The sequence below is a fragment of the Oryza brachyantha genome, chromosome 1 (assembly GCF_000231095.2).
Source record: "Oryza brachyantha chromosome 1, ObraRS2, whole genome shotgun sequence".
In the NCBI taxonomy this organism is placed as follows: Eukaryota; Viridiplantae; Streptophyta; class Magnoliopsida; order Poales; family Poaceae; genus Oryza; species Oryza brachyantha.
The window spans coordinates 14,968,160-14,988,618 of record NC_023163.2 but is presented as its reverse complement, the minus strand read 5'-3'; the positions used below and the strand labels follow the sequence as shown (position 1 = coordinate 14,988,618).

The 20,459-nt window shown below is 37.9% G+C and overlaps 2 protein-coding genes across 3 annotated transcripts; one reads left to right on the top strand and one right to left on the bottom strand.

The window, feature by feature from the left end:
- Positions 1 to 277: 277 nt before the first annotated feature.
- Positions 278 to 9,853, top strand: LOC102715165 (CBL-interacting protein kinase 8). Its single transcript, XM_006645908.3, has 15 exons — positions 278 to 727; positions 1,309 to 1,371; positions 1,481 to 1,552; positions 2,119 to 2,226; positions 2,315 to 2,389; positions 2,469 to 2,522; positions 3,168 to 3,293; positions 4,123 to 4,212; positions 5,980 to 6,102; positions 6,421 to 6,534; positions 7,647 to 7,763; positions 8,530 to 8,586; positions 8,694 to 8,768; positions 9,247 to 9,365; positions 9,483 to 9,853. The coding sequence occupies exons 1-14, from the start codon at positions 548 to 550 to the stop codon at positions 9,340 to 9,342; spliced, it is 1,350 nt and encodes a 449-aa protein (XP_006645971.3). The 5' UTR covers positions 278 to 547; the 3' UTR covers positions 9,343 to 9,365; positions 9,483 to 9,853.
- Positions 9,854 to 10,372: 519 nt separating this feature from the next.
- On the bottom strand, positions 10,373 to 13,987 carry LOC102711301 (tRNA (guanine-N(7)-)-methyltransferase). 2 transcript variants are annotated; one of them, XM_015838444.2, is made up of 9 exons: positions 13,736 to 13,987; positions 13,574 to 13,630; positions 13,391 to 13,466; positions 13,220 to 13,299; positions 13,059 to 13,108; positions 12,884 to 12,968; positions 12,658 to 12,756; positions 11,042 to 11,289; positions 10,373 to 10,905 (listed from the first exon to the last, which is right to left on the bottom strand). In XM_015838444.2, exons 1-8 carry the CDS (start codon positions 13,913 to 13,915, stop codon positions 11,053 to 11,055), a joined length of 864 nt encoding a protein of 287 aa, XP_015693930.2. In that variant the 5' UTR covers positions 13,916 to 13,987; the 3' UTR covers positions 10,373 to 10,905; positions 11,042 to 11,052. The 2 variants fall into 2 exon arrangements, with proteins under 2 accessions (XP_015693930.2, XP_015693927.2); XM_015838441.2 differs by having other exon boundaries at positions 10,373 to 11,289.
- Positions 13,988 to 20,459: the final 6,472 nt, after the last annotated feature.

Sequence of the window (20,459 nt, the reverse complement as noted above, 5' to 3'; positions counted from 1 at the left end):
AGCTAGACGACGAGGTCAAGCGGAAAACATTGTTTAATTATTATACAGCTGACATTTAGGCCAATCCAATCCCGTATGTCCGTGCGATTTTCCTTCACCTTTTGACCAAACGCAACCCATTTTTCCTATTCCCCTCTTTTTTAAAAAAAATTATACCTCTAAATTTCACGGCCACAAATAAAATAAAAAAATAATCCCTCGGAAAATTCCCGTTCAAAAGGAATTCCCTCGATTCAGACCCTTTTGCGCGGCTGCTCCCACAAGTCCACACTCCACGCACAAGAGAAGAGAGCAGCTAGAAAAAAATTTTAATAAAGTAAAAAAAAAAAGAAAAACAAATTGGTCTCCCTTTTGAAAGCTCGGAATCCCATCTCAATGGCGATGTGGAGCAGCTGGAGCACCTGAGCAGCGGTGGTGGAGTACAGGCAGGCAGGCAGGCAGGCAGCTCCCCCCACCACGTCTTGGATTCCCGGCGGGCGGGTGGGGAGGGGGGGTCGGGGCGGCGGCGGTTGGGCCACCGCGGCTGGGGAGGGAGGGGCGGCGAGCGATGGTGGGCGGAGGAGGCGGAGGGCCGCTGCGGCGGGTGGGGAAGTACGAGGTGGGGCGGACGATCGGGGAGGGGACGTTCGCCAAGGTCAAGTTCGCGCAGAACACGGAGACCGGGGAGAGCGTCGCCATGAAGGTGGTCGACCGCTCCTCCATCCTCAAGCACAAGATGGCGGATCAGGTGACCCCCGCCTCCCATCTCCTGTGCTATTGTCTCTATTGGCGGCGTTGATCAAGTGCCCGGAGCTATCTCTCTCTTCCCGGAAAATTTTTGTTGGGTTAGCTTGGGGATTGGTACATGCAATAATTTTGCCTAGTGGTATTGAGGTAGAGAATGGATCGAGAGATGTTTAATTTGACCCTCCTCTTGTCCACTTTTGCACCTAATTATCCTCGGTTTGTCAAGCGTTTGATGATTGTGTGTCCAATTGGCGTGCCGGGGCTTCCTATCCCCACAGCAAAGTGGCAATAGTGGTATACCAGGATTGATGAATCGGATCGTAATTTTAGACTTCTACTGATCAGTTTGCTCATCTTCTGTATATACCTATATACATATTAAGATGTTATTGTCGTAGAAACTTTTAAATTAATTATGTCAATAAGCCTCCATTGTAGAAAAAATCACAAGTTTATGCTCGAAAGGTTAAAAAAAAAAGCAGATTTACCAACCTATTTTCGCGATGTAGAGTTGCATAACTTAGCTGAATTATTGATGTCTCAGGGTTGACAAAACACGAGCTTACTTGTTGTTTTCTGCAGATTAAGAGAGAGATATCCATAATGAAGCTTGTGCGGCATCCAAATGTGGTCAGGCTACATGAAGTATATTCTCTTTCCTTTTCCTCTTTTATGTTTGGTTGTTCACTTCTTTGTTCTCAAGTGTCTTTCTGAGAGCTGATCAGGTGAATCATATCCACTCTGTTATGTGCAGGTTTTGGCAAGCCGGAAGAAGATATTTATAATCTTGGAGTTCATCACTGGTGGTGAACTATTTGATAAAATTGTAAGGACCCACTTGTTAATGATAAATGTCCTTTTCAGTTGTATTTCCTCGATATGACTTATGAAGAACTGTAAATAAACATTGGTGCTTTTGTTTGTTCCTTCGATGTCCACCTCATTCCTTATGGGATGAAAATTGTCACTTGCAATTGTTGGTTTTAACAGACAGTTATGAGTTTTCACTTTTCAAGTTATGTTCTGTTGGATATGCACATAAGTTTCACTACTGTTTCTGTTATACAGTATTAGTGGATTTTTTTTAAAAAAAACATCTTCCAACCTGACTTGATTGCAAGAAGACATACTCTTCTTAGAGTTCCTATATTTTAGACACATTGCATTCGTGATTGATGATTTGATTTTTATGGCTACATATTCTGGAAGGTGTTTGCAGCTGTTAATGCTAAACTCTTCTGAGCACATTATGTAGAAAAGTGAGGGCTTAAAGTTAGTTAAATAAGCTTACTTTAGTTTCTTGTGCTTCACCTTCATTCTGCAGTTCAGCTTGAGCACTACATTGATATCCGCATTGGAACTTAATTATGCTGCGAATAATACCAATTTCAGATTCGTCATGGAAGACTCGGTGAAGCTGATGCACGTAGATACTTTCAGCAGCTCATTGATGGCGTTGATTTTTGCCACAGCAAAGGAGTCTACCATCGAGATTTAAAGGTAATAAGTCATAGGGGGAAAAATGTATATTTCTCTCTTTTGTTCATTTAGTATGTGGGCTTATTGATCTTATTTTGCATGTGTGCAGCCTGAAAATCTCCTCCTTGACTCACAAGGTAATCTTAAAATTTCAGACTTTGGACTCAGCGCCTGGCCTGCCCAGGTACATACCTTTTTGAAGACTTGCCGCATACTTCATATCCTTTTGTTCAATTTTTACCTACTAATTTGTTCATGTACAGGGTGGTGCCCTTTTGCGTACTACTTGTGGAACCCCAAACTATGTTGCCCCAGAGGTAAACTGCATCTGAATAATATGCACTGAGTTGCCCTAGTTAGAAGTCAGTAGAATTATCTTCTGCAACAAAGCGTGATTAAGATTTTCATTCATCTTAAGATCTCTAGTTGAATGGTCATACATTTAGCCTTCAAGCAGGTTGAATACCATTTTTCCACTATGTAACATGAGAGATCCTCTCCTAACAAATAAAAAAAAATACTAAGATGATCTTAAGATCCTCCAGTTGAATCCTCTCTATCATTATTGGTACCTGAAGCTTGGCAGATATAGAAATTACTCACTGATATAACTAGAACTGCTTTTTTATCTATATACTGAACTAGCCAAATAATTAGCACACGAAATTTTGAAGGAGAGCCAAATCTTCTATTTCCCAGTTATTTGTGTGCATGTCTGCGTGCGCACGGGTGCAAGCGCGTGCTCTTGTGTTTGTGTGTGTGAAGAACTTGTCTGTTTTTCATGATTATGCTTAAGTTCATCATCCACAGATGAACATGGTGCTTGAAATATGCATGTTCAATATCTATTGATACTTTAGTTGGTTAACACATTTACTTTTCATTCTCTGTAAAAGCAGTTGATGTATTTTACTGGATAGATACTGTTTTAACGGTAACATTTAATTCCTGATGTGAGCCAGGTTCTCAGTCATAAAGGATATGATGGAGCACTTGCTGATACATGGTCATGTGGAGTTATTCTGTATGTCTTGTTGGCTGGTTATCTTCCATTTGATGAAGTTGATTTGACTACTCTTTATGGGAAGGTTAGTTTCTTCTGAGCTATGGCCACTTAACCAGAGTATTTTGAGCTATGGATCAATAAACTTCTTTTGAGCTCAAACAAGTATATTGCAATTCATCTATCTTTCATTGATTGAATATCCTAATGGTAAATGGTACCTTTGTATGCCAGATCAGGTATACTATCATACAAATTACTCAGATTCTGCATTTAAGGGTTAGTGGTAGTACTAATTTCGTCTTTATGAAATTCATGTGAATAACATCTACCAAAACAAGAAAACATTGTTCTTGGTGCATAGAGAAATTAAGTAGTCTATGTAATGCAGTGTGTATGCGAGTAGTCTAATATGACAGAACCTGACTGTCTCTGATAAGTTGGGCATAATGATCTGATATCTACTCCCCTACTGCAAAATATTCTGACAAGTAACATGTAAGACAACTAGCCAATCAAAAGGAAATGAATATCTGCTTCCTTTGGAACAAACCACTTAATGTGCCACTAAGACACTACTGTTAACCGGAGAGAACAGGGTAGCACGACAACAATAGCATAACTATCCTCTCCTTTTCCCTCTTGTTTTTGTTTTGTTTAGTTTCAAGGAATAAAATATATGTTTGCATTCAATTCTAGTAGGGTTATCAGTTTGCCACAAATATAGTTGTATTAAGAGCTACTGTTTTTTTTCCTTCGCAGCTGAGATGTATGTACACATTTTTCTATTATCTATTTATGTATTAGTTCCGTGTATGCCTTGATCAACAGAATAGAAGCTTTTATGTAAAATAGTTGACTGCTTTCTTCTCTGTGGATTATGCATATTTACATATGCCCTTTCGTTAATACAGATAGAGAGTGCCGAATATTCATTCCCAGCTTGGTTTCCGAGTGGTGCAAAGTCACTCATTCGCCGGATTCTTGATCCTAATCCAGATAAAGTAAGTAAAAGATCTGTACAAATGTTAGACTAAAAGAAATCCCTATTGGCTGATGTTTTAGTATGACTTGCTGGGATAATATTTTGTGTTAAATTTGTCAGCAATTTGGTATTGCTGAAATATTTCCAATCAGGTACTATAATGTAACTAACTAATATAAAATAGAAGTCTACTTTACACCTTCAGCAATTTCAGTCTAAATTTCAACCTCAAACTACAAAACTGGAAGACAAGACTCAACTTTCAAAGCAGTGAACTTAACCCCTGAACCCATTTTCAAGAGGTTCTTCTGCACACCCTGTTTTCATCCATGTGGCTGCACATGTAGTGGGACTCACCTTTTACCCTCCTCTCCTCCCTAAAATCCCTGAAGTATCACCGTCTCTGTGCTTGTCACAGAGGTGGAGAAGAGCAGGGCAGACCCAGGGTCCATGCCACCCTTAGTGCAGGGAGGAACACAGAGGGATGCAGCCTGATGAGTATGGTTAACGAGGAGGCTGAGGTTAGGGGGTCTGCGCCGCTGCGCAGTCAAATGCTGTGTGAGTAGAAAGATTGCTTGCCATTTCCCGTCATAATCCCTATCCAAACTGGTTTCCTCCTTCCACTTTGCTTGGGCAGACTGGATCGCGTGACCCCTATCAGCTGCACCTGAGCTTGGAGGAAGGCAGGAAGCTAAGCTTGATGTGGCAGCCATAGTGGTTGAGCTTGGGGGTAGCCACAACAGCTCAGTGTGGACAAGCTTCAGATAGATGAGCATAGACAAGCTCATGGAGAGAGTAGGAGGTCAAACTAGCACTATGGAGGGGAGGAAATGAGAGGAAGGAAGGAGAAAGAGAAGAGAGGGGGCTGAGCCACTGAGGGGTGTGTCACACCAAGTACTCCCCTTAGTCATAACATTTGATGTTTAGGACAAGATTTGGTTAAACTTTTGAACATTTGACCATCAATAATTTCTCAAATGCTTCACTTAAAAACTAAAAAAACTTGTATAGGTAGATTTACCTTGAAAAGTACAACCATAACTTATTTAAATATAAAATTGATGGTCAAAGTTTTAAAGTTTGACTGAATCTTGTCCTAAATGTCAACTATTTATGATCAGAGGGTATATTTATTTTTGTGATGATTATGCAATTGATTGGGCATATCCACGTGTTAACACACTACGTGTGCACCACCCAGGATAGACTGCTTTAAAATGGGACTCAAGGGAAAAAGTTCCTGGTTTTAAAAGTTGGGAGGGTATCTTTTGTCACGGTTTATAGTTTGAGGTTGAAAATCAAACCAGGATGATAGTTTCAGGATGTAAGTAAACCTTCTCCCTATATGGTATTGGAATGCTGTTTACCATTTTTCTTTTGCTGTAGTTATGAAGTGTTACAGATTTTAGCTGAACATGGGATACATATATATAACATTAGAGATGTGAGGACAGGTATATTATAACCTGTTTATGCCATAGTTTCACTATTATTGAATAAGCAATTGTTTTCATGCCAGCCTTATCTTATTTATTAGCTGAAGATCCTACAAAATATTGCCATATTTAACTATAGCTTGTGTTACCTCTCTTTGAAAGCTGAAAGTAGGCTGCGTTTAGTCATCTTTATGTTGTTGATTCATAATTACTTTTGGTTTCTTTCTGCTAAAAACAAACTTCTAGGAAATCAGTTATTTTGAGATGTTCAAAGAACAAGGACATCACTGCTGCAGCTGTTTTCTTTGTTGGCATATTATTTCCTCACCATGACTTCTGATTTGGAACAGCGAATCAGGATAGAAGATATCAGAAATGATGAGTGGTTTAAGAAGAATTATGAGCCTGTTAGAGAAGTGACAAATGAAGAAATTAATCTTGATGATGTTAATGCAGCTTTTGATGACCCTGAGGTATAGAACTTATGCCCACCATTTTCTTCGAATTCTTTTGGAAAGAAAACATTGCAGACATGTGAAATTTGCTATGTGCTACACTCTTAAAACCTGGTTCCAAGTGATGCGGCGTGTTCCATTTTCCCAAACCTAAATTGTTAGTACTAACTGAAATTTTGTTTCATTTGAAGTTATGATACTAGATGGAGATACATCTCATTGGTTGCTCCATTGTTAATTTTGAAGAACAGTTAGAAAGCAGTTTTCTTCAGTTAAACACTGCTGTACTTTGTACCTGTCATTATATTATTTATAGTCTTTTTTTCTGCATTTCAGGAGGACACTGAACATACTTATGATGACAAAGCAGGACCTTTGACACTCAATGCTTTTGACCTAATCATTCTATCTCAAGGTTTGAACCTGGCAGCCCTATTTGATCGCCGACAGGTATGTGCATGACATTTGTTTTGCTTTGTGTTTTCACGAACAAATAGTGATAGGACTAAGACAATTATTATCTCAAGTCCAAGATCTACTCTTTTTTATTAATATTATGTGATTTGGACAAGAAATCATGGCTCTTATTGTTATTTGTATTTGAAGAATCAGTTTAATTTTAAGAGTGTATGCCATTTGTTGTGATAGTTAACATTATATTTTTCAATCTTGCATTATATGCATAGCCCGAACCAAAATCCATTTGATCCAAATTGTTTTTATGTCATCAGAGGAAAAGGAGCAATGATAGGGCATCCCATCTAACCAAGAACATGATGCTGAACTTTTGCCATCATTAACTGGGCGGTGTCAGACAACTGAAAGCAAACCATCCCTTTTTTTAAAAAAATCAAATAAAAACTTTGCATTCACTGAGCTTTTCTTAAGGGATGGAGTCATGCACCAGCCCCAGGACTTAAAACCATCACCAGGCCATTGGCAATTGTTTTTGACTAGAGTAACTTCAAATAAATGATTCATAGACATGGGGCACCGGCCGTAGGACTTGAATCCATCACCAGGCCATTGGCCTGTTCTCACCAGCCTACCCTATGAATAGCAGTTGTTTGACTAGAGTAACTTCAAGTAAATGATTCTTAGACATGGGGCATAGCGCTCCTAGTTTTACATGAAAAATTTGGAATATAAACCATATAACAATATTAGGATAAGATTTCCATAATGGCTGGGATAACTTGAACAAAAAGCTACGAGTTCAATACTTATCATCGTAAAAGAGAAATTAAAATGAATTCCCATAATGGCAATATGCAATGAAGTTCAAACCTTCTAGGCTTCTACATTCTTAGTGGATTGACATTAAGCAAGAGTATATTTCAAGTACATTAGTATCCAGAGAACTTGTTTGTATTTTCTTGAAGTTTTGATGTTCACACTAGTGATGGTGTTATTGCCCAGCTAGAGAGAATTTAAATTATCCAGAATTTATAGCCTAGAAATTCGTTATGTTGCAATCACAATCATACACTGTGCAGGAATTTTACGATCAAGATTGGTATGGTCTTCTTCTCAGACGTAATTCTTGATCCCTTGATCTGCAGGACTATGACAAACTTCAAAATAGATTTTTATCATGCAAACCAGCAAGGGTTATTATGTCAAGCATGGAGGTTGTTGCTCAGTCAATGGGGTTTAAGACGCACATTCGCAATTATAAGGTTGTCCATAGCTTTTCACAAAATCAGTTACCTGTTGTGCCAATATTGCAAATCATCTTTCCTTACATCTTATTAACTGGCAAGAAGATTTTCTATTTATTTTTGTGATGGTTAGCTTGCAACTATTTTTTTGGTTCATAGACAGGCATACATAATTTAGGATATGTAGTTTTGTTGAGGTTTAAATTGTATGAAAAGAAATGGCGCCCTCTGTTTTGAAAAAGCTTACTGTTTTCCAGAGCATGAATATATTATTTTCAGATCAAATAAATTTATTGTTATCTTCAGTAATTGAAAAGATTATCTGGAGAATATCACTTTAGATTTGATATTTGATATGTTGGCATTACTTCGACCTCATCGTCTAAGTAATTAATACAAAAAGGAATGAGGGTATCAAAACTATTAAATTCATTAGACTGTGTGCAGATTGTTTATATAACTCACTAAGTGGATAAACAGTACTTCATTTCAGTCTTTTTACTACTGGTGTAATATCAGTATTGAATGTATCGCAAGTGATAAATCTTTTTAATTTGTTGTCTGTTTTTTTTATCCTTTGGCATAACATTTACTGTATGTTTGTAAACAATGATAAAAAATGTGGGCTTAAAATTTTGTATTATTCATGCTATTATTTGCAAATAACGAAGTTATAAATTTTTCTTGAGATTTTTATTGTACATATTATTTTCTTACTATTAACTGGATTGACCGTGGACATATTTGATTGCTTATATCTAGTTGTGGTATTAATATTGTTCAGATGAGGGTGGAAGGTCTAAATACGAACAAGACAAGTCATCTCACAATTATGATTGAAGTGAGTCTTGCCTTTCTTTTTAATCAAGTAAACTGTTGTTTACTGCCATCTATTATAATTTATAAAGCACCCTTATCCTTTTCATCCTGATTTTGTTCTGGTGTCAGATTTTTGAAGTCGCACCATCAATCTTCATGGTTGAACTTCAAAGAGCAGCTGGAGACACTTCAGAGTATAACAAGGTCAGATGTCGAGAGCTGCTCTTTCGTACTTGCATCATGCTGTCTTTTGTGTTCCTACAGCTGCTACACAAATATAGCTCAGTGCACCTGATACATCTAATCTAGGCTGTAGACTGCATAGTGTTGTAAAGCATGAAGAGATTTTGCAATGTTGTAACCACAGAGCTTTCCTTAGACCGTCTAGAAGATAGTTTGATACTGATAGTAGACTGATGTGGAACCTACCTGTATACATGCATGGACTGTACTATTTGTATGCTATCTTATTTTTTAGTTTGTGTTGTCGTACATGTTATAGTATGAAATGCCAAATCTACTAAAATACTTTTCACGTAAAAGATATACTAAAATAGTAATGCTTCTTGCTGCACTGGATTTATTTGTAAAAATTGTGCAAATGTAAACTAAAACCGATCTAGTAAATGGCTTCTGATTTGCTAGGACATGCAGAGCTAACTCGTCATGTCTTTTCCCACAGATTATAAATAATTACTGCAGCAAATTAGACGATATTATTTGGAATATTCCTATTGAGAAGAGCAAATCAAGGATATCACGGCTATCGAAGCGCTAGTCTGCTCTCGACACCTAATATTTGTATGTCATTTTCCATCTCTATTTTCATCCTTTATTGCCATAATATTTGCATTTGACAGATAACTACTTGTACCTGCTATCTCTTAATCATATCAGACTTTTCACCCACTATTGCAGGTACTGTGTGTAATCTAATGCTATGGAGCATGAATGACATATCTTGGGCTTGTGAGTGGATGTATTTGTGGATATTTGTCAACTCAATTCATCTCTGATATTTTAGCTGTAGGAGATGACCTTTGAGTAGTGTACCAAGACAGTAAATAGTCTCCATGTAGAAAGCTCCTACGTAATGAGGTTTAGGCATCTCAGTTTCTCTGTACAATATTTTCAACGATGTATTAAACAGTTTTAACTGACTGCCACTCATGACTCACCTATTTGCGTTGTAGTTTGTGTTTGTCTCAAGATAACAATTTACATCAGTATGAATGTAATCCCGTCCAGGTTGGCTAAACAGCCATTACGCCGTTGTTGGCTGCATTGTAAGTTAGGCCGTATAAGCAGGCCTAACAGAGGATCATTCATTCATTGCAAAACGGCTGGTAGAATGAAGTAGAAAGAGTAGTAGCTGCCCAGCTGCTTAGCTTGCAGTTTTAGGGCCACCAATTTAGTATCTAAAAACTTTTTTCAAAAATATCACCTCGAATCTTTGGACACCTAAATAAAGCATTAAATATACATAAACATTAAAACTAATTACACGGTTACGAGAGAAATCGGGAGACGGATTTTTTTAGTCTATTTGGTACATGATTAACCACAAGTGCTACAATAACCAACATGTGCTAATGACGAATTAATTAGACTCAAAAGATTTGTCTTGTGATTTTCAGGCGAAATCTAAAATTTGTTTTATAATAAAATTATATTTAATACTTCAAATATAGAACCGTACGCGTCGATATGATCCTCTTTCAAAAATTTTTAGGAACTAAACGGGCCTTTGCTGGCAAAATGTGGCAATGTGAAGCTAAAACATTCATAGGGTTAACGAACTGTAGGATTTGAATCTCAGAAATTGTCAGGCACGTAGCTTGCATGATAGCTTTGCTGGCAAGATATCACTCTGTAGAGTATACTATGCGTTCACATTTCACAAGGTTATAAGCCATACGACAGTCAGGGATTTACACTTCCAACCCGGTGTAATGTTAAATATCCTGAGTTCCTGACCATCATTCTCTTCTATTATCACCAATGAGAGCCAATTTCTTTCCTATTCTAAGTTTCTACCACCGTTCGTTTTCAGTTGCATCTCCAAAATGGCCACTTCTAAATTTCCTCGTAATCAAACAGTTACCACCATGGCTGCCAGGACATATACATTTTTTCATACCTAGAGAAGGACCCTAACCTAATGCTTCTCATGATCACAGATTAGCAGATATCAGATATACGCATGATAAACGGCACAAATGAACTACCCTGCTACAGTGTACCATAGAGCTGTTCTCAAGTAGAAAAAATGATCTGACAGAAAACATCCGGGCGAAGCATTGGAGAGATGCAAACCATTGGCAGGTTTCACCCATCACATCTGACAACGCAAAAAATAGCGAATGACAACTTGCTCTAGTAATAGACAGTGGAGGTGAAAGATGGTTGTTGCTATCTGTGATGCAAGATTCAAGCAGAAATTCATTTCAGCTTGGACAACTCATTTATCCACTGACCTGATAAAAATCTAGTGACGAACATTTCTGGTTTTTTGGTACATCCTCCTGTATATGGTTGCTCCTTCTAGTTCCGCATGGATTTCTCTCTCTGTTCGTATTCCCATTGGGTTATCCAGAAGCCATCCTTCATTATCACACCGAAGATCTTTATCGATGCAATCAACATGCTCAAACACATCTGAGTATCCATCAAACCTTTCTCTCATGTCCGCAGCTACTTCAAGTACATCTGATTGCAAAAGAACCTAGTAAAGCAAACTCAGTGAGTTATTGAGATATCAAGTTGCAAAACATGTGCGTGGCCATGACAGAGAGATGGTAAGTTGGTAGTTGTAAAGAATAAAGTGTACAATCAATACTAGCCTTACGGGCGATCGTTTGGCTTATCTAGGAAAAAAGTCAAACGATATATTTGCAAATAACAATGGCTCCCATCGTTTTGCAGTTACAACTACTTATAAGCCAAAATTTGAATTCTTAAACTTAATTTTAGAGTTGATTTTGTGGTTTTTTCACCGTAGTTTGTTTTACAACTTTTGCTTTTGAGTCGCTATGGACATGTATATAAAAGTTTTACCTGTAAATTTTTTTTCGTTTGCAAAAACATGTTTTCGCTTTTTTTTTCTCTAAAAAGCGAAACAATGGGAACCAATAATTTATGAATAAAACTTTTATATATGTGTTGTTAGCGATCTAAAAGCCAAGGCTAAAAACTAAACTAGATGAAGAAAACCTAAAATCTAGTTCAAATTTAAGGTTAAAAATTCACATTTTGGCTTATAAGTATAAGCAGAAGCAGAAGGATGGGGTTGTTGGTTAAGATTAAACAATGGTTCGATAATAGACAATAGTTTATCGTTAGGCATTATTTTGTCATGAGCGCCATGCAATAAATGCATACAAGATGCAGGATTATTATGGAGAAATTATGATCATAACGGAGAAGATGAGTCAAACCAACATTTTTCTCCTTTTGGTTTGAACCAAGAATTCCTCCTTTCCAGTTTCTATGAAGGGAAAGAAAGCCTATGTTAACACTTAATAGACCCAAACCGCCACCATGTGATATTTCAGGCCAACCAACCGAACTGGCCACAGAGCAGCATAAACAACATATGATGTTCATGCCTTTGTCAACAGCAAGACAACTCTTGAACGTCAAAAATTGTATTGGTCATATATAAACTATATTAGTCAATCTATACTACTTTAAATGTCTCTAGTGGTGGTGGCAGTGAATCTGTCACCCCATTGCTTTTTACAGTTCTTTTGTAAAATAGCTCATGATATTTCCTGATATTATAAAATAGTCTATATTTAATTCAAACGAGTGATATTAGTATAGTTGATAAAAAAACCCTATAACATTTTGTATATAATTCCATAGCAAAGCATGGGTATTTTGCTAGCTTTTACATATTTTCCGTTGCGATCTTATTTTTCAAGTCAATGACACATCTGTTGTAGTTTCACAACCAACAAAACCGTACATTCACACTATTCAATTCGACAGAACTAGAACATAGATAGGAATGCTCACACTAGTGTAAATTGTTGCACATTATTCATGCAAAAGCATATATCTTTCAAAATACATATAAAAATTGACATACCCTTCCATCTAAACAGAGGCTCTTTGTGATTGAATCCACTAATTGCGGCTGTAGAACTCTTCTCTTGTGATGTCTCTTCTTAAAATGGGGATCAGGGCACTACATAAAGAGGAGATAGACATCTCAAATCCTGGTCCCAGAACATGAAGAAAAAGTAGACCAAGAACTAAACTGGCACATTCATCCATCGAGATGGAAGACTGACATTACACATAGTTACACTCACCAGTATAGAAACAAGTGATAGGGGACCAGGGTACGATGACACAATTTGGTTGAAAGACACTGTTGCGTTCGCAAACATAAAATAACTGTCAAATAGAAAAACTCCTTAGTATTGCTTCATTATTTTCTGACAAAAGAAACTGGATTCCTACTTGCAAAAATCCAAGGTAGCTTACACATTCCTAAGCCTCAACTCGGTTACCCAGAACTGTGACCGCTCCACCAACTTAAATAAAAACAAAAGCAAGCAGCATAATCAGTATATCACCAAACAGAACTTTTTTCCACATCGCATCACGCACTCCGAAAATCATTTAAACCACTGAACAACTAAAACCTTCTGCCTAATCTCCAGGCCAAGATAGTTTCGTCTTTCACTGGAGTTCTTGGCAAGCCAAATCAAGAACCTCCCACTCCCTACATTAGCAATAATGTTTCTGAGATAATGATGATACAAGCACAACAGTAAAAAAAAAAGAGAGAAGGAATTGGTGAAGAAGGAAAGCACCGCAGCCAATGTCGACCATGAGTGGCAGCAAGGGATCCTTGAGCACGTCCTTCCACTCGGGCGGCTCCGTGGGCTCCTGCACATAAAACAAACAAGAACACTAATCTAAAGAAGGAAGGAACGAGAGAGAGAGCAGAACCGAACACTAATCTGGAAGATGCTGGGCATGGGAGGCTGGCTTACGGAGAAAGAGGAGCTGAGGGGGTTGACGTGCTGCCGGATGCGCAGGTGATGGCCCCTCTGCGTACACCACGAGAAGAGCGGCGGTGAGTGAGGCTGCTATTTGTTGTGGGGGCGGTGCAAGGAAACGGAGGAGGAAGAGCAGGAGGAGGCGGGGGAGCGGACGTTGGGGTAGAGCGGGCGGAGGTTGAGGTCGGCGTACTCCCTCTCGACCGCGTCGGGGCTCTGCGCCGCGGAAGAGGCGGAGCACCGCGCCGAGGGCGGCGGCGGGCGGCGGGCCGCGTAGGGGGCTACGGGGAGGCGGGCGAGGCGGCAGCACAGGGAGGCCGTCGCCGCGGAGGCCATGGCGGAGGCGCCACCTGTTCGACCAAAATCCCACGAGAGAAGAGAGGAGGCAGGGGGGTTTAGTGAAATGAATCTGTTATCCTTTCCAGCGCTGCACAAACGCCCGTATAGACTCATCCAGACATGGTGCTAAACATTTCAATTCAAAAGCTTCCTCTTTTATAAAAACCCACATTATATTTTTTTAAAAATAATCTATTATATTGTAAACATGGACGCTTTTATATATATATATATATATATATATATATATATATATATATATATATATACCCATAGATAACGTGGCGATATGCTAAGTCAATTCATTGTTAACTGTGTGATGTAGCGGATTATTTCTTTTTAAAAAAATTAAATAGTGATTGTTCGGGTTGTTGCAGCAGGAGGTAGTAGGAGTCACACGTAACCGTCTCCTTTATTCCTTATGAGGTTTTTATATAATGAATGTGCATTATTTTGATTAAGTTCAAACACTATCACTTGTCATTACAAACCTAAGGCCTCGTTTAGTTCAAAAAAAAATCAAAAATATTTCCTCGAATTTTTAGACATATAAATAGAGCATTAAAATAGATTTATTATTTTTTAGATACTTAAATATTGTTTCTCTTTCAACCCTATAATGCAACTAATTGCATAGTATGATAATTAAGGGTAGAGTGGTAATTTCGCTCGTCCATTTTATGTTGGCATGTACATGTGGCAGTGTATAGTACAGATAGTGGTAGAATAATTGAAATGCTTTCTCTCCCATGGCAAAATAATAAGTATAATCTAAAAAAGGGTATTTGGTTAATTACCAAATCTAAAAGTACAAAAATAGTTAAATTCCACCTTTTATCCGATGCCAAGGGGTTGTCTACAAAAGACCATGGAAGGGGGCACGGGAGGAGGGCGCCAGACCCCTTAATGCCAATAAGAGGGTGTTCCCCCTGTAAGATTCACCTGGAAAGTTAGTTCTACATCAACATCGATTTGTAACTAGAGTACGTGCTCCAACTCATCAGTAAATTAAATGTCATAATTAATTCTTTGCAACAAATTTCTTTGAGCATTATTTGTTTGCTCATGATCAAATATCATTCACTCTCATCTACACATATATACTCGTAACCCTCTTAATGTCCACCAGGACAATTTTGCAGGGAACCCGTAGTGGGAAAAAACGCCTTTGCTAGTGGGTTTAGCTTAAGATTATTATAATCTAGATTGTTGAGTTAGATTATTATAAGCTAGATTGTTATAATCTTTAGCAGAATAAGTTGCGAGTTATTTTTTTCCTAGATTATTATAGCCTAAATTATTAGGTTTGCAAGTCTAAATAGGGAGTGAGATGGCATGGTGGGTAATTTTTCACCCAATAAGCTAGAAAAAGCTCATCTAAATGAGCTTATCAGATTATAATAAGCTGAACTCTAGATTATAATAAAGTTGTCTGTTTCTTTCAACTTACTCTCAATAATCTGGATTATAATAATCCCAAGCTAAAAGAAACGGGGCCTAAGGCGCCAACACCTATCCATCATGTCAAAAAAATTATGTTTCGTACAAATAAATAACCCTCCTAGTGAACGGTGAAGGTATAGATCTACAAATTTTGATACATATATTATATCTTTGTAAGAAAATGTAAATTGAAGAAAATCCCATTCTACTCACATGAGGCCCCGTTTGACCAGGCCGAAATCTGGGCCTAAACACGATGGTGGGCTGGGATTAACGGGTCCAGATCCCCTGGAGTTGCCTCAGCCTCCACCTAGTAGATTTGGTTTAATCTCTTCCATCTATTGTTTTCTACGTTTAAGGTGGAGCGGGTTTAATTTCAATTTCTTTTAGAAATAATTTCACAGGTAATAACCACTAATTAGCATTGCAAACAATATGCATTTTGCTTCTAGCTGTATTATTATTTTTTACATATCGTCGTTGACTTTATAGCACGTGTTTGATCATTCATTTTATTAAAAAAAACCTATGTGATCAACATTTATTTTGTTGTAATTGAATTTATTACTAAATATATTTTAACCATAAATTACATGTTCACATATTTACACCATTTTTTGAAGCAAGAAAAATAGTCAAATGTGTGTCAAAAAAATAATAGCGTCATCTATTAAAATACGGAGGGGTACTGCGTAACTCTACTTCATTTATTAACAAATACCGTAATAGCATCCCTGAGTGTATTCGGGGGTTGCTCCATGTTTATGCGCAGTAACAATCTATGCAGTATTTCAAAAAAAAGAAACTCTACTTCATTTATTATATAAAGAATTTAGCGAGCCTAATCAACGTGGTTCTGTCGTGTTTGCATATGCATGGAAACACTGCATTGGTGCAATATTGCTATGTGGTGATCAACAATACTGCATAACTTGTTAACTCTGAAGAAAACAACGTTTATCCTATGATAATTTGTTGGCCGGAACGTGATCTCTTGCTAGTTTAACAGAGATTAGGCAAATTCACCCGAAGGAGTTGCAGCAACTCCAATGGATCTGTACCCGGGATTAACACCACCCAATTTTTTAGAACAAGATCAGGGTGTGTGCCATGTCGATCACCTAGTAAGTGAAGAGTACTAATTGCATCTTAAGCTACGAGGATTAACGCCTGCACAGCTGCACTAACCAATCATCACGGGCAGTGCAAATACATGCCGCCAACGAAGTGCCCATACCCGTCTTGCAGTCTACTGCCAACTCCGTGGAATATCTTCTGCTCCCTTGAAATAGAAGTCACTTTATTTTATCTTAAGTTAATTATCTTGAAATTTAACAAACTTATAGAAAATATAGCAATATTTTTTGCACAAATAAATACACTATAAAAATATATTTAATTTTGGATTTTAATGGGACTAATTTGATGCAGTGAATGTTAGCACATTTTTCTGTAATTTTAGTTATAAATTTAAGGAGTTTTGATTTGGGCCAGCCCTAAAGTGATTCATGATCTTGTTGTCGTTTTTCCTTACGCATTTGTTTCAAGATCTTGATTTCTTTTTTATTAGCAACATGCACGCACCTTTCCCCATTTGACAAAACGCCGGTCGTTTCGTTTCATTACTCGCATCCAAAGCTTTCGTTTTCGCTCCCCCCACCCCCAAAATTATGTTTAGTATTCGCATCAGCAACAGCGTGCGTCGCTATCGGTGCTCGCTCGTAAGCCAGCACGTCGATCGCGATCGATCTGGACATGGCATCTAGCTTGTTGCTCTTCTTCGATTGGCACGAACAAAAAAAAAAAAACGATGGGGACGACGTACAGGGATTCCATGATTAAGGCACCACCGGTATTATGATTTTTTTTCATGTCCAATTTGCCCACGTACCAATCAATCCCAACCTGCATTATTAGGCCACTGCCAATTATTAACAAGTGGATTTTAGATAATAGAAAATTGCTCACATTTTAATGGTTTTGTGTGTCTGATTAACACCACCGCTTAAGGTTGTGTTCGTCAGTTTGGTTGTTAACCGGCACGCAAAACACGATAATAGATTAGTATATGATTAATTAATTATAAAAAAATAGAATACTAGATTAATTAGATTTGTAAAGCCACTTTCTGTAGAATTTTTTTGCTAAAACAAACGTTTACCGGTCCGGAATATGTGTACGTGAAAAACATGAGAATTTGGGGCTAGGAAGAGGGGAACGAACAGGGCCTAAGATATACTGAATCAGGCAATCTTTTAAACTCTCCCCAGGTAAAAAAATCACTTTTAGTTCTTGGTATTCAAATTAGTATAGATAAAAAGGAAAAAATAGCCTCACCAACACAAAAGGTAGGACAAAACTTAGTTAAATTTTTAAAATTTTGACCATTGATAATTTCATAAATTATTGGTTCAAATATAAAATAAATAATATACATAGATTCTTCTAGAAAAATACTATCATAATGTCATAAGACATAAACTATTAGATTTTATAAATTTATTTTAACACAAAATTGTAACATACCCAAGCCCGTAAACCCGAGAACTAAATTTAACTTAAATGCATCATGTGGTTGGGAGTGATTTTAATTGTTTTTGGATCTTAATCATCTCATCATCACATGCAATAATAGACCTAGAGTCACAAAAACAATTAATCTGGTATTTATAGCATCCAAAAATTCTACAAAAATTCTGAAAAATACCTTGATATGTCAGAAATCAAACCTCAAATTTTCAAAATTTTTCATTAAGGTTTGCTATCTCTTTGATCTATTTTAATCTCTCCAAAATCCTAAAAAACTGCTTAGTAGATTCAAACTTGCTCTCTCTGTAAAATTTATTTCAAAACCTCTTTTTGAAGTTTGGTTTCATCCAAAGTCTTCTACTAACTTTCCTCTAACACCACGAGGAGTGGCACACCATGAATCACTCTTTAACCCTTTCTTCTCACCCTCCAAAAATCGAATTAGCTACTAACTGCATTGTCAACTGCTGCTAACCATGCTGTCAACCCATGTTCATCCCTTCATTAAACCTAAACCAAAGACTCTAACCAAAACCACTTCAGCCCTTTTACTCTCCATATCACCCTCGACCAAGAGGATCACTAGTATACGTTTGTTGCTGCACAAAATCTCCCTTCAATCCCCTCCAAAGATCCTTTGCAGACAACCTTTCTTGACTTAGTCTCCAAGCCATATTTCAAATTTCTTTCACTTGCAAGTGGGCTACACACCCCTAGGACCCACATGGCAGCCTCCCACTCTCTCCTCACAGCCTCCACCGCCCTCTATGCCCAATGGGAGCCCAAGAAACCCCATGATTTCACTAGCCACCACTCTCTCTCTCACTGCCCCACTTCACTTTTACTTATTTCTCAAGCCAGCGCGCCGGTAGCAAGGGCATCCTCCCCACATCGCGTTTCAAGCTTGAGCAAACGCATCCCATGCCCAGATTGCCCGGAGCTCGGCCGTCTTTCCCGGCACCGGCAACTTAGGCGACATCGTTCTCCATCCCCAGTGAGTCCCTCTCACTTTTTTCCTATGGAACGTGATCTACGTATCACGCCGAGCTCATCCGTGCCTCTTTTGCCCAAGAAGCTATCCATCGAACATGTGGTGGGCGTCACCGACCTCGCCGCCGGCCACCGTCTTCGCTGCTCCCGTGGACATCGTTTCCTCCGTTTTTTCGCTTGGTGAGCACCCTAGTACCTTGAGACAGCTTTTGCACTAACTCTTTTGCACTAACTGAGCCCTTGCATGCATTAACCAAGCCATTGCAAGCACATGCATGGGCATACCATGACAAATCACTGTTGTTGCTCGTGTTCCATGAGCTACGGATCACCATTTCCCTCACCACCACCACTCACAGATGCACAAGAACCCCCTCTACATTTTCTCTTTTGTGCTCTAATCGATTCAGGCCATCGATCGTCGCCGGTGAGCTGAAAATCCAACTCACCCATGGTTGCCTCTTGTTTGAGCCGACCAGGGACCTCTTTCGGAGAATTCGACTAAAACTGCCTAGACACATATTACTGTAGCAAGATAGTGCGGGCTGATTTTCTATCTTTCGAGGGACTTTCTGCAAAATTCCCCTCACTTCAGAAAACGCCATTAACTGACATGTGGGTCCGGCTGGAATTAAATTTTGAAAACTGATTTCTATTTTTTTTAGCTAAGAATGAGCAGAACTTCAAAAATTTGTAGAAAATTCATTTTAACTCCGAAAATTGTGAACCCAGTTTTGTTAGATCCGTGAAATTTTGAAGTATTTTATAAAAATATAAAACTTGGTACTTTTTTACAAACTTTTCCTTTATTTTTGTTTTGCCCTAAATATTTCCTAGAGCTTGTTAAATCCATAACAAATTGAATATAGCTCTGAAAATTGTGAAACAACTTCTGTTAATTTTCTAAAATCATTCTCTATAACTTTGTAAAAGGAATTTTCTTCACTTATGTACAGAAATATTTCTTAATGAAACTTAGCCTTTTTAAAACCTTCTTAATTGAAAAATGCATATCTCTGTAAAACAAAGTGATAAAATAAAAATTCCTTCACTAGAGACCACTTGAGACCAGCACACACTCACTGCATAAGTCTCATGCATTTTCATGCATTTTTGTATTTATAGTATACGTGTATTTTGAATAGAGAAAGAATACGTCGAAGAACAAGAGGGTGAGTTTGTTGAAGACCAGGTTCAAAGTGTTTGCGAACGAAGGCAAGTCAGCCCCTCCTTTGACCACTTTGATCCCATGTTTTATTGGGCTAAACGATTCTATTGCAAACATGCATACGTTAGCTAGTATTAATTTTGATAAAAGAAATTATATAAATGTGGGAATGGTAGATATGATCTAATTGCTGCATAATCCACCTTGAAATATTGAATCCTTGCTGGTTGTAACCATAGGGTGCTCTTGGCTACAATTATTGTGTTATTTGGGATTATGCTTATACTTATATTGCCACTATATGCTTATATATTCGGTTACCGCCTTACAAATTACTCATTTTGATAAATGTTATATGTGAAAAAGATTATTTTGATGCTGTTGGACAAAATTTTAAATGTGTGATTATTA